The sequence below is a fragment of the Rhinolophus sinicus genome, chromosome 5 (assembly GCF_057876585.1).
Source record: "Rhinolophus sinicus isolate RSI-liver-muscle chromosome 5, RSI-T2T, whole genome shotgun sequence".
Lineage (NCBI taxonomy): Eukaryota > Metazoa > Chordata > Mammalia > Chiroptera > Rhinolophidae > Rhinolophus > Rhinolophus sinicus.
In genome coordinates, this window is record NC_142505.1 from 96,765,644 (window position 1) to 96,779,104 (window position 13,461).

Sequence of the window (13,461 nt, forward strand, 5' to 3'; positions counted from 1 at the left end):
TTTAGTATTAACTCATTTAAGATAACAATACACCTATTATACGCTAACATAAATAATCTTTTTATAACATAACTATTTTCCAAAACAAACATATATACATGAGAAGACATTGTTTTATATTTTTGCATATCTCTTGCTTAATAGAAGACAGCTGAATTCTCATAGCACCTTCTGCATTCAATCTATTACGTTATCACATTGATACATAGCCTCTGGAAAACTCCACTGTACATTCATGAGAAAAGGAGTATGGAAAAGGCAAATAACTGAGTATTATAAAAACTGTTTTGATCTAGTGGTGGATCCTTGAAAGTCACACTTTGAGAACCATTAGAGGGAAAACTTGATTTTTGGACAAGGTTTATGCTTCAAGATTCGTCTATACCAGCATGAGAGAGGGCAGAGAGAAGGAGTAAAAGGAATACCACAGAGACAGCGTTTCTGTTTTCCCTTTTTCTCCTATATGTTAACGTGGAGTCTTGCCGTAACCCAAGATGGCAACCGTCAATCTTATTTCAGGCCGTACGATGACGTCACACAGCGCCAGCTCCGCCCTCTCTCCGAGGCTTCAACTACATTTCCCAAGATGCCTTGCCAACCGTGATGCCATTGGTCGGCGCCGACGGAAGTGCATTTGACGGAGCGGAAGTAGAGGATCTCAGAGGCTAGGAAGGTGAAGAAGCGAGGAGCGGCGAAACCGTGAGTAACTCTCTGCGTTTGTCTAGTTGGCGGTGAGCGTCGAGGCCAAGGGACGAACTGTTGGGAAGCGAGGCGTAGCCCCTTCTTAATCCTGGGGCCTTCAATTCTTGCCGTTTCCCAGTAGACTTGGGAGCGGGGCGAAAGAAAACATTGCTGTGGAGGTGAAGTCTCCGTATTAAGATCTTGCTGTGTTAAGTTTTCTTGGGAAGAGCTGGGTGAATTCGGGCTCTTGTCTTGACACAAGGGTCCTTGGCTTGATTTTGCTGCGACCAGAAGAGTGGGGCTGCTGACGGTCTGACTCAGCCTCTACCGCAGTGGCTCTCAGTTAGCTACACATTAGAGTCACCTGGGGGTCTCTTTAAAAATATAGATACCTTAGCCCTACGCCAGACCAAGCAATGAGAATCTGTGAGGGATAAGATCTGAACAGCAATACTTGCTAACGCATCCCAAGTGTTCTGTTGTGCAGCCAGGGTTGAGAACCACTCTTTTCGTGCCTGATCCTGACGCCCACAGGGAGCCTGGTTAGGGGCGTCCGCACCGGGCTCGCCTTCAACCTGCGTGCGATCTGGCATAGGATTTGGGTGGATTTGGGTGAAGTTGATGGTCGCTGTTTGGGCAGGGATTGCATTTTGAGCTCCACCAGAAACTTATTCTTGACTTTTCGTGTGGTGCTTCTGGAAAGACAGGCCATAGTTGCTTGTTTACGACTTGGCTGTTCATGCTGAATAAAGATTAGGGCCGCTTCATTTATCTTGCCATCCTTTTAGCTTCTGCCTGTTTTTTTTTTGCTATCCCAATAAAATTCGAGAAATGGAAAGTGGAAGAGTCATATTACAATCGATCTCTTTTGTTGCTTATAAGAAGTCTGTAAGGGGTATCAAGTTAAAATGATGTTTGGCGTTGTTTATGATGGCATATATGTTATTAATGAAAGGAAGTGAGGGTGTGTTTTGGGCTTTGGTGCAGAAATCTGTTTACACGTGATGGGTAGGATTGTTTTCTAGTATAAGCACCACTACCTGACATGTCTCTTTTCCCAGAGCCAGCTTCGCCTCCCTCACTGAGTTAGCATGGGGGAGAAGTCAGAAAACGGGAGGGTTCCAGAGGATCTGTTCAGTGGTTCCCAAGTGACGGATGCGCGGGAAGCAGAGTGTGCTCGCCCTCCAGTTTCTAGTTCCAAAGATCACCAGTCCCAGAGCGAGCTGCTCAGGGATGCTGCGGCGCATGGCCAGGAGGACCAGGGAGAAGACGAGCGCTTTCACGACTGCAGCGCCTCGTTTGAGGAGGAATCAGGAGTGGACAGGGTGGAGAACAAGCCTGCTGATGATGTGAATTCCTCTGAACTAGATGAAGACTACCTAATAGAACTGGAGAAAGACATGCCAGATGAAGAGAAACAGGTAAACGTTTTATTTATTGTGCACGATCTGCCACAGGAACTGCTTTTTAAAGTGAATGCATGTGGCTGACACTGTTATAGACCGCTTCATTTGTGGTAAAGAGTAACTTGCCTTTCTGTGTCCGTGTTGCTTTAGTAGTGATGGATCTGAGATAAATCGGTAGCATGACAGGGAAGCATTGAGTGTCTCTGCTTAGCAAAGAAATTTGTTTTTTTCTGAGTTCGTATGTGCATCTTGTAATTATTTTCTAATGTGTGTATACATTATAGCTTCTTTTATGACTTTACCTATGGTTGGCTGATGAAATTCTCGTAATGGACATTTTTTAGTCAGACTTTAGAGTCATGGAATGCTGCCTGTTTATGTTAATCCTTTGTTAACAAAGAATGCCTGACTATCCTGGTGGTGGTTTGGTTACAGAAGTCAATAACTAGCGCCTGTAGAGCATTCTCAAGGAACAGAATTGGATATGATAGTAGCTGTAATTTGTTGAGTATCTATAATATGCCAGCCACTGAGCTTAAAATGTTACTTGTGTTTTCATTGAATCTTTACAACATGCCTTATAAGACATGCACTGTTAGCATTTACCATAAGAGAACAGATCTCTAGTAAAGTAACTTGCCCAGTATCACACATCTGAAAAATAGCAGAACTGATTCTCAAACCCAGATCTGTTTGATTCCAAAACCAAAGAAAGTATAATGTAGAATTTAAGAACAAAAACAGCTGTCTTCCTACAAAGCACATAACACAATGTATACCTTCCTGCTTCTTGGCCTCTGGGCCACCACCTTACCTGGGCAAGTCTTCATTTTTGGACACGAGTCTTGGTGTCCTCCACATATCCTTCCTTCTGATCTCATAAGCAAGGTCGACTGAAGTTACCGTAATAACTGAGCTTGTCGGCAAAGAACTTGAATGAGATTTGTAGCTTAGCCTCTGAAGAGCTCACTCGCCGAACAGGTTGTGATAGATTGGTAATGGCCTGAGATAATAAATGTGCAGTGACAGAGGAGTGGGGAGGTAGCATGAGATGGCGAGGACAAACACCTTTGTCTCTCCCCTTCGGCACTTTTCATTATTCAATCTGTTGCTTTTAACATGCCTGGGTTAGCTTCTGTGCTAGTGCGTGCTGCCTGGAGAGGAGGATGAAGGGCAGAAATGAACCCAGTTCATCAACTACTTCAGCAGAAATGGCTCAGAAAATTAAATCAGGTGCTGTTCGATAACGTTAGGGAAATGATTTTCCAGAAAGTGAGTTTATACGTATTTAAAATTATTTTTATTGCCTATAAATGTAATATTCTAAGCAGCATTATACTTTTTAAACTTTTTCCTGCCTTTTAAAAATTGAGATATAATTTACATATAGTGAAACTCTTTAAGTTCTATTGTGTACAAGTCAGTGAGATTTGACAGCTGTATGTACCTGTGTAACTCACACCTGTATCAAGAAAACATTTCCATCATGCCAGAACCTCCTTTCATGCGCGTCACCATTCATTCCTTCTTCCCAGGGAACCAGTCTTCTGATTCCTATCCCACAGGTTGGTTTTTCCTGTTCCAGACTTCCATATAAATATAATCACTTTTAAAATACAAGTATTTTCTATATCAAACCATATGTTTTCATAGCTTAATTTGAAAACTTAGGGGGGCAGCTGGTTAGCTCAGTTGGTTAGAGCGCGGTGCTCTTTACAAGGTTGCAGGGTCAATCCCCACATGAGCACTGTGAGCTGCGCCTTCCACAGTTATATTGAAACAACTGCTTGACTTGGAGCTGATGGGTCCTGGAAAAACACACTTAAATAAAGTTTAAAAAGAAAATTTATAACAATATCTCAGAAATAGCATGCTACAGTGGTAGCCTTTGTTAGATTAGAAATGTAAACCATTAACTCCACTGTGAGGAAACAGCCTATGAGTGTGTAGACTGCCTTTAGCTAACTGTGGTACTATTCTGTTAGCCATTTGTTTGCTGTTTTGGTAAATATCTGTGTCAAATTATTAGGAAACCAGCAAAACAGATGAAGAAATGTCTCTTTGTTGCACATAGGGTTTGGTTTTATAAGGTCTTTGGGAACAGAATATCTTTAAACTTGATTCTTTTAAAATAGACAAAGTTCAGATAATTCAACAACAAAAAAAAGCCCCACAAATAGCCAAAAAAAAAATATGAAAAGACTTCCAGCCTCCCTAATAATTTAAATGCAAATTAAAACATTGTCTCATTTATCTGATCAGAAAATTGATCTAATGTTGACAAGAACACATATCGGAACTCATGTTGGGAGTTTGCATTGCTGCATCATTTCTATAGGATACAGGTATCAAGTTTTTACATGAATTTTTCTTTAGACCAGGGCTATCAATAGAACCTGCAATGATAGGAATGTTCTATGTCTACACTGTTCGATACGGTAGCCACTGGCCATTGGCTACCACACGTAACAGTCATCTGGCTGTTGAGCACTTGGAATGTGGCTAGTATAGCTGAGGAACAGAATTTTTAAATTTCAAGTTTTAGTTAATTTAAATAGTCACATGAGGCTAGTGAGTACCATATTGAAAGGTATGGCTTTAAACCTCTGACTCTCTTCTACAATGTTTCCCCAAAAATAAGACCTAGCTGGACAATCAGCTCTAATGCATCTTTTGAAGCAAAAATTAACATAAGAAGACCCGTTCTTATTTTACTATAAGACCCGGTCTTATATAATATAACATAACATAATATAATACCAGGGATAATATAACATAATACCAGGTCTTATATTAATTTTTGCTCCAAAAGACATTAGAGCTGATTGTCCAGCTAGGTCTTATTTTCGGGGAAACACAGTAGTCATTTATATTAAGAAAGTTATGAGATGTGCATAGATATATATATAGATAAATATATATGTGTGTATATAAATATATAAATATTTTTGTATATTTATAAAAATATATAAAATATATGAAATATTTTATATATATAAAATAAAAAATATATAAAAATATATGTGTATGTATATGTACACATATATACATGTACATACATGAAGATGTCTTGCAGCATCATTCATAATTTTGGAAATGATATTGAACATTTCTGGCATATTTTTGCAATAATGTACAATGCAGTCATTAAAAACAGATAAATCTTAGCATTGATATGGAAAAATGCCTGTAATGTAACAGTTAAGCAAATTTGATAATATGATTTGTAATAAGAAATATATATTTGTTGTTCGTCCAGTTCCTGGCAAAGAGTTCCTGAAATCTTAGAATTTCCTACGTAGTAAGAGGTAAAGCTGTATTTTGTTACTCTTAACAAGTCCCTTTCAATGACACCTGAGTTAATGAGGTGACTTTTGGAAAGCTCCTAAGATGAGGTCTGGTTGTCAGTGTTTGGAGCTTTCGGTCTCACCCCACCGTCCCACCTCTAGGAAGGGGAAAAGGCTGGAGGTTGAGTTAATCACTAAAGGCCAGTGATTTAATCAATCATGCTTACATGATGAAGCCTCCATAAAAACCCAAAAGGATGTGGTTCAGAGAGCTTCCGAGTTGGTGAACAAGTGAAGGTGTTAGGAAGGTGACACATCCAGAGGCATGGAAGCGCTGTGTCCCTTCCCAAATACCTTGCCCTATGCTTCTCTTCCATCTGGCTGTTCCTGAGTTATATCCTTTATAATAAACTGGTAATCTAGTAAGTAAACTGTTTTCCTGAGTTCTGTGAGCCGCTCCAGCAAATTAAGTGAACCTGACAAGGAGGTCATGGGGACTTCCAATTTATAGCCAGTGAGTCAAAAGCAGAGGTGACAGCCAGAGCTGGACTTAGAGTTGGCATCTGAAGTAGAGGTAGGGTGCGGCCGGTCATGTGGGACTGACCCCTGACCCTATGGGATCTGATGCCATCTCCAGGCTGATAGTGGCAGAACTGAGGTACGTTGTAGGACACCAGCCGGTGTCTTCTGTGGGGCTGGAGGTACTTGGTATGGAGAAACTCCTACATCCGGGCACAGAAGTGATCAGGGTGAGTGTTGAGAGTAGAGGAGACACACATGAGGTGTTAGATTATAGAACAAGTCAGTGATGATTCATTTTACATTGAAAACTTAAAACGTGAAAATATGTTTATGCATAGAAGTTTTGAAGGTGATACACCAAATTATGAAAGTGAGCAGTTTTGAGGAGTGTGATTAGTGGGGAATTTTCATTTATATTTAGTACAATTTTGTAATAGTTGCTATTTTTGTAGCAAGCATGTGTTACATTTATAATCAACAAAAAAGCTATTCCATTTTGAGAATATAAATAAATAAAAACTTCGTTCTTTACAACCAGGGTGGACTTTTCACCAAAAAAAAAAAAAACGCAGGAGGATTTGGGAAAGAAGTGCTATCATAGGACCTCTGTATTACGCAATGTTTCTCTTCTGGCAGAATCGAGTATCAACAGCTGAAGGCTGTTATTAGGGCTGACTTGACTTGCGCTGAGGCTGAGAAGGTAATCCAGGCTCAAGTGGAGTGCCAGTTCTCAGCAGAATTCAGAAATCAAGAATAATGGGGGAAGAGGGTAGTTAAGATTTGGTAAAAAACAGGCAAAACTTCTTAAGGAAAGCAGTGTGTGTGGGGCTGGGTCTATTTCTGCAGCAAATCTTAACTATTTGTGAAAACTTACGTGGACGTGACTCACCAGATGAATGGGAGTTTAGCTGACATTGGAGGTAACTAGATCTGCAGAGCAAACGTGTTGTTCTCAAAGGCGTGGCTGAGGTGAAGGACAGAGCTGGTAGGAGACGAGAATGCCTGCTCTGATGATATGATGCAAAGATGCTTAGTATTGGGACTATGGAATGTACTGCATTGTAGTGGTTTCGATCTTGTATAATAAGAATCACCTTACAAGCATGGGGTACTTGTCACAAGGGAGTTCCTAGGCCTCATGTATAAGTACCCCGGGGAATTCTTTTGCGCACACTGAAGTTTGAAGACCCCTGTCATGCGTCCTTGTACATGGTCTTCATTAAATAGTTTACAGATACAGAGATTTTATCTCATTCATTTATTCAAGGAATATTTGCAATTCTTCTACATGTCAGGCATTGTTTGGGGCCCTTAGGGATACCATGGTGAACAAAACAGAGGGTTTCTTTTCTCTCGTAGGTATATTCTAGTTGGGAGGTATAAAAATAATAAGATGAAATGATGAAGGGGTGGCGGTTGGAAAGATGGGGAGGAATACTCTAGATTGGCCGGTTAGGAAAGGCCTCTCTGGAGAGGTGGCATTTTCAGCAAATGGTTGGAAGGGAAAAGGAGTCAAATGTGTGATGCTCTGAGAGGGAAATGGGCAGTTCTTGTAAAGCCTCGAAGGTAGCTACAGGCTTGGTGGATTCCTGGCGTGCAGGGGATGGGAGGGCCAGAGTGGAGCGCAGTGATTCAGGAAAAGTGTGGGTGATGGAGAGAGAGCCTGACTGTGGGACACGTGGGGAGCCATGGGAAGGAATTAGACGTTTATTCCAAGTGCAATAGGAACTAGGTGGGTACTTTTAAGCCAGAGCAGAGACGGACGTTACTTATGTTTTATTAAGAGTCTTCTGGTGGTTGTGCAGAGAATAAAGGATGTGGGGAGGGGAAAGGGCACAAGTAGAACATGGAGACCGTTTAGGGCCTGATGCAGGAGCCTGGGCAAGATGACAGTAGCGTGAACTGTGGATCAAGTGAAGGAAGTGAAAGATTTAGGGTACATTTTGAGGCAGAGTTGACAAGACTGGTGGATTCATTTGGGAGGGCTGGAGTGCGAAGTTAGCGTGACTCCTTGGCTTCAGCTCCTGAGTGGCTGGTGACGCCCTTTCAGATAACAGAGGAGAGAGAGGGGCTTGGAGCTCCTCGGGGCTCTGGGACTGAATTCTTGCCTGCGAATGAAAAAGATGGGTTTTTTGTTTAATCTATGAACCAAAATGCGTATTTCGTGTTTTAATGGGTTTGCTCCCTGATGCCCGTTATTTACACACGGTATTTATTTACACATGGTCGATACACACATAGAACCATTTGAGTAAGGGATACAAGTCTGCTTGGTGAACATGGACTCAGCCATGGTTTCTGGGATGTTAAAACATCTTCCTTACGCTCTGAAAAAGGGAAGGATTGTTCTTGAAGGCTGTTTTATCTTTAACCATAACCAGGAAGCATTACTGAAGTGCTGGTTTAGAACAGAAGTTTCTATCAGTCCTTTTACTCTTATTTTTCCTAAATCCCACGTTACTTAATCCTTTCAATTTCCATGTTTCTGCTACCTCATTGCATTATTTTTATAATCTTATCAATGTTGTAAGAGTGGGCATGTTTCTAGGAAACATTCTCTTGATTGCTTCTAGAAAGTTTTCATTCACTTTTCTATAGTGGCCCACATGTTTTGTTAGCCTCGTAAGGAGATCCTTTCTGATTTGTTGTTTCCCTTGTATTTCATTTCTAATGGGCATCGTTTTGAACTAAGGTTGTCATATTTATTAATTTCTTAGAGTTCACCAGTATTGGGTTCAATGAATGCTATTGACAAGTAATTAAATGAAATCCTAGAATTTAAGAATTGGAAGGGACCTTGTATTTCTGATCCTGAGTTTAAACAAGGGAAATTAAGGGTTATTTACTCCAAAACATTTGGAAGTCAGTAGGCTACCGTTAGATGATCTGCTTTAACAAGCACCCCCAGGTCGATTTGATATTGGTAGAACTGTGGCCACACTTGGAAGACGAAAGCCAGATTGACACAGATAACTAAGCGTCCGGATGATGTATCGACCTACCCGTGTATTGACTACAACCAGTATCCGAAGAAGAGTTTACTAATAGGATGGTTTCCTCTGCGCTTACGGTCTAAAAAAGACTAATAAGGATATTTGTTTCTATTAAATTGAATTTTAAGAAAAAGAATTTTCTGAGTGAAGAAATGAGGAAATACTTCCAAGAATAATTCCTCATAGATCCCGTTATCTTTCCTCAGAAGGATAAGACTTAATGAGAATCAGATTCCAACTACAGCTTAAATCCAGGGATCCTCCCTCTGGACTCCCTAGGAGGCTTCTAAAAGTGACTTGTGGAAAGAACAGACGTGTCTGTATGTGTAAAGCAAATTACATCTGATTTCAAAGAAAGCAAAACAAGCTTTGTTTATTTTGTAATGGTAAGGGATTCCCTTCCGACTGGTGTCCCTCACCCGTTCAGTGTGTAGTTTTCACATCCCACCTACATAGCACTTAAGCAGAAAGTTTTGTAGAATGCCTCCATTTTCCAGCAAGTATGTACCTTTTTTTTTTACCCTCCTTTTTACCCAAATGTGATTGATCTCTGGGTACTATGCTTGACTTAAGTTTATGCTGTTTTATTTTGTAGCAATTACTTTATAAAGCTGCAGGGGGAGGCAGAGAGCTGCAGATAGATTTACAGTATGGAAATTAACTTGCTGATGTGAACCTCTGGCTTTCTCCCTGTCTATTACACACAGGCTCACTGCAGGATGATTTAATAGAATATTTTTAAATGTATTTAATGCAAGTTTTTATCATCTAATAATGGTTGAAGGAATATACATTTGTAAGTTCAAGTGTGTCTTTATTGTATCACTCATCTATAATATAGGGACTGTTCCTAGCCAGCCACTGCATTGAGAGGGTCTCTAGTAAAAAGTGGTGGTTTGGCGTGGCCGGTTAGCTCAGTTGGTTGGAGCGTGGTGCTGGTAGCACCAAGGTTGCCGGTTCGATTCCCTCATGGGCCACTGTGAGCTGCGCCCTCGTTTAAAAAAAAAAAAGAGTGGTGGTTTTATGATTGATTAGGTTATGCCAAGATTTAAAGTTTTTAGTTGAAGTTCGCTAAGATTTTTGAGTCACAGTTAGAAAGCCATTCCCGACACTGAGATTTCAGAGGAATTCACCTATTTATTTTTTCTAGTATTTGTATGGTTTCTCTTTTTATACTCTGAGCTCCAATCCACCTGGAATTTATTCTTGTATATGATGTGACATATAGATCTAATTTTCTTTTTCCAAATAACCAAGTTGTCACAGCACCATTTTTAAAAGTCATCTTTGCCTCAGTGCTCTAGCTAAATTTTAGTATCAACTAAGACCAAGTGTGTATCCTTTTCCAAATGCTCACCTCTACCTAGTCATCAGAATATCACTGAAAACCTAGCTTAGTTTATAGTGGCATCATTTATCAAAACAAGGAACCCCATTTAGACTCAGATTGGCTCACCATTCAGAGATTCGAGTGGTGACAAAATTTAACTGGAGAATTGGTTAGTTTAAAAAATAGAGAAACGTGCTATTGAATGGTTTTCTGCAGTATATTTCAAAGTTGTTTCGTCTTTAAGAAAAAGCAGTTCTCCATGTTATATGAAATTCTTTTACCTTGTGATCCAAGAAAATCATTCCCTGGAAAATAAATGACCTTTTCTTTAGGACTGTGGAAGCATGTAACTCTGTGCTTACCTTTTTACAGCAATTTTTATGCCTTATGCAGTTATTTCTTCCTGCAAACAATTTTATTTCTACACCTGGGGAAGACAATATAGTCTTGTAGTTAAGAACATGAAAGATTGCACCGATCTGTCCTCGCTCCATCATTTAACTTGTGTGAGTGGGATAATAATAGTACCTATCTCGAAAGCTCTTATAAGGATTAAGTGACTAGCACATAAAAGCAACCAGAAGGGGTTAGTTATAGCTATTAAGTCAAAATTCAACATGAGTGTAGACTGCAAAATACTTCGGGGTTTGGTACCTCTAAGTTTTCTTAACAGTCATTTTCCCCAAAGAGGCAAGCATAAGTGGATTTTGCAGTTTTTTAGTAGTATGCTAACCCCAGTCAATTATCCATAAATTATCCTCCAAGTTCATTTATGAAGAACGAATTGAGTGTTCAGCTGGGGCTGTGGGGTTGTGGGTGAGAGAGGGGGCTTATGAATTTGGATGGGCATGTGGGAAGCTTCTGGCAACTTGTTCTTTTCTGAATAATTATGTGGGTGTATAATATTACAACTGTATGTTAAGCTGTGCGTTGCTTTTGTGTCTATTTCTCCATGTGTATTTCTAATTCTATCAATTTCTGCTAGTGGGGTATTGAAATCTCTTACAATGTTGAATTATCTTTTTCTCTTAAATTCAGTCATTTTTTCTCTTTACGTACTTTATAACTGCTGTAAGATACATATACATTTATAACTATTAGATTTTCCTTTTTTATTGACCCCTTCATCATCATGAAATATTCCTTTTTGCCTCTAGTAATATTTATTGTTATAAAGCCTGTTTTGTCTGATATTACCATAGGCACTGCTATAGACTGAATGCTTTTATTCCCGCCACCCCCTAAAAAAAATGTATATGTTGAAAACTGACTCCCGATGTGATGGTATCAGGAGATGGAGCCTTTGGGAAGTGAGTGGGTCAGGAGGGTGGAGCCCACATGATTGGGGTTAGTGCCCTAATAACAGACTGAAAAGCGCTCTCTTGACTATTCTGCCCTGTGAGGTTATAGCGAGAACACCCTTGTGGACCAGGAAGCAGGCCCTCACCAGACACCAAATCTTCCAGCATCTTGATCTGGGACTTCCCAGGCTCCAGAACTGTGAGAAATAAATGTCTGTTGGTTATAAGCCACCTAGTGTGTGGTAATTATGAGATAGCAGCCGGAACTGACTAAGACACAGCTTGCCCCTCTTGTGGTTACTATTTGCATGTTATGTTTTTCCCATCCTTTCACTTTCAGTCTATTTGTGTCTTTGAATCTAAAGTGTGTCATTTAGACAGCATATGACTGGATCTTCTTAAATGCAACCAGGCAGTCTCTGCCATTTGGGTGTTTAGTCCATTGATATTTAATACATTTATTAATATGGTTGAATTTACATCAGCCATTTTTGTCTTCTGCATGTCTCATGTCTTTTTTATTCCTGTTTCTAACTTTCACTGCCTTCTTTTGTGTTAGATAATTAACTGTTTCTTAGCTAAATTTTCTTACTGGGTGCTATATGGATTACATTATGAATTTTACTATAGTCTAGTTTAATACTATGTAATTCCAGTAAAATATAGAAACTTTGCTTCAGTATAACTGCATTTCCTACCCCTTCCTTTGTGCTACCATTATCATATACATTATATCAATATATGTTGTAAACCCAACTATATAGTGTCATAATTACTATCTCATATAATCTTTTTATCATTTAGTGACATTAAAAGAAAAAATAATACATTTATAGAGCCTTTTACGTATTTAGCGTTTCTCATGCTCTTCATTTCTTCATGTAGATTTGTGTTACCATCTGGTATCATTTCCTTTCAGTCCAAAGGACTTCCTTAGCACGTCTTTTTAGGCAGGTTTGGTAGCAACAAATTCTGTCTTTATCTATGAACGCCTTTATTTGTGCTTTCATTTTGTGGCATGGTTTTGCTAAATATCTAATTCTTGGTTGACAGTTTTGTTTTTTCTTTCACCATTTTCAATATGTCATCACACTGCCTCTGGCTTCCATTGTTTCTGGTGAGAAATCAGAAAATAATAGTTTTGTTGTTTCCTATACCTGGTAAGTTTTTTTTTCTTAATGCCTTCAGATTTTCTCTTTGTCTTTCAAGAGTTTGACTCTGGTGTCTCTATATATAGAGACTTAGGTTCACTGAGCTTCTTGGACCTTTAGAGTAACATTTTTAATCAAATTTTAAGTTTTCAGTCATTATTTCTTCAAATATTCTGTCCCTTTCTCTCTCCTCTTCCTCTGGGACTCCCATCACATATATTGTAAGGGCTTTGTTCGTTTTCCCATCTTTTTTCTGCTCTCAGTTCTTTAGATTGGATGTCTATTGCCCTAACTTGACTTATTTCTCATGCCAGTTCAAATCTGCAGTTGAACCCGTCTGTGAGTTTTTCATTCTAGTTATTGAACTTTTTAGCTTTGTTTTTTGTTGCTGTTCTTTTTAAACAATCCTTAACCCTTTATCATGGGTCTTTTTTTTTTTAATCATTGTCATCATGCTCTCAAGTAAATCTTTGAACACAAGTTCCTTTAGTTCTTTGAACATATTTGTAGGTGCTTTCAAGTCTTTGCTAGATCTAATGTCTGTGGCTGCTCAAATGTTTCTATTGACTGCTTTTTCCCCCGGATTATGGGTCAAACTTCCATGTCTTTTGGCATATGTTACAATTTTTTGTTGAAACTGGATATTTTAAGTAATATTGTAGCAACTCTGGATTACGAGGACCACCACCACCACCACCCCACTCCCACCCACCCCCACCCCCCAGCCAGTTAATTTTGTTGTTGCTCTTTTGTCTACTTGTTTGTTTAGTAATTTACCCGGATTTAAGGT

General features: G+C 39.4%; 1 protein-coding gene across 1 annotated transcript in view; it reads left to right on the forward strand.

The window, feature by feature from the left end:
• Positions 1-543: 543 nt before the first annotated feature.
• TTC1 (tetratricopeptide repeat domain 1) overlaps positions 544-13,461 on the forward strand; it is a 33,817-nt gene continuing 20,899 nt past the window's right edge. The window contains exons 1-2 of the mRNA XM_019740594.3: positions 544-699; positions 1,743-2,102. Of these exons, the coding sequence (XP_019596153.2) occupies positions 1,773-2,102 (330 nt within the window). The 5' untranslated portion in view covers positions 544-699; positions 1,743-1,772. The remainder of the gene's footprint in view (positions 700-1,742; positions 2,103-13,461) is intronic.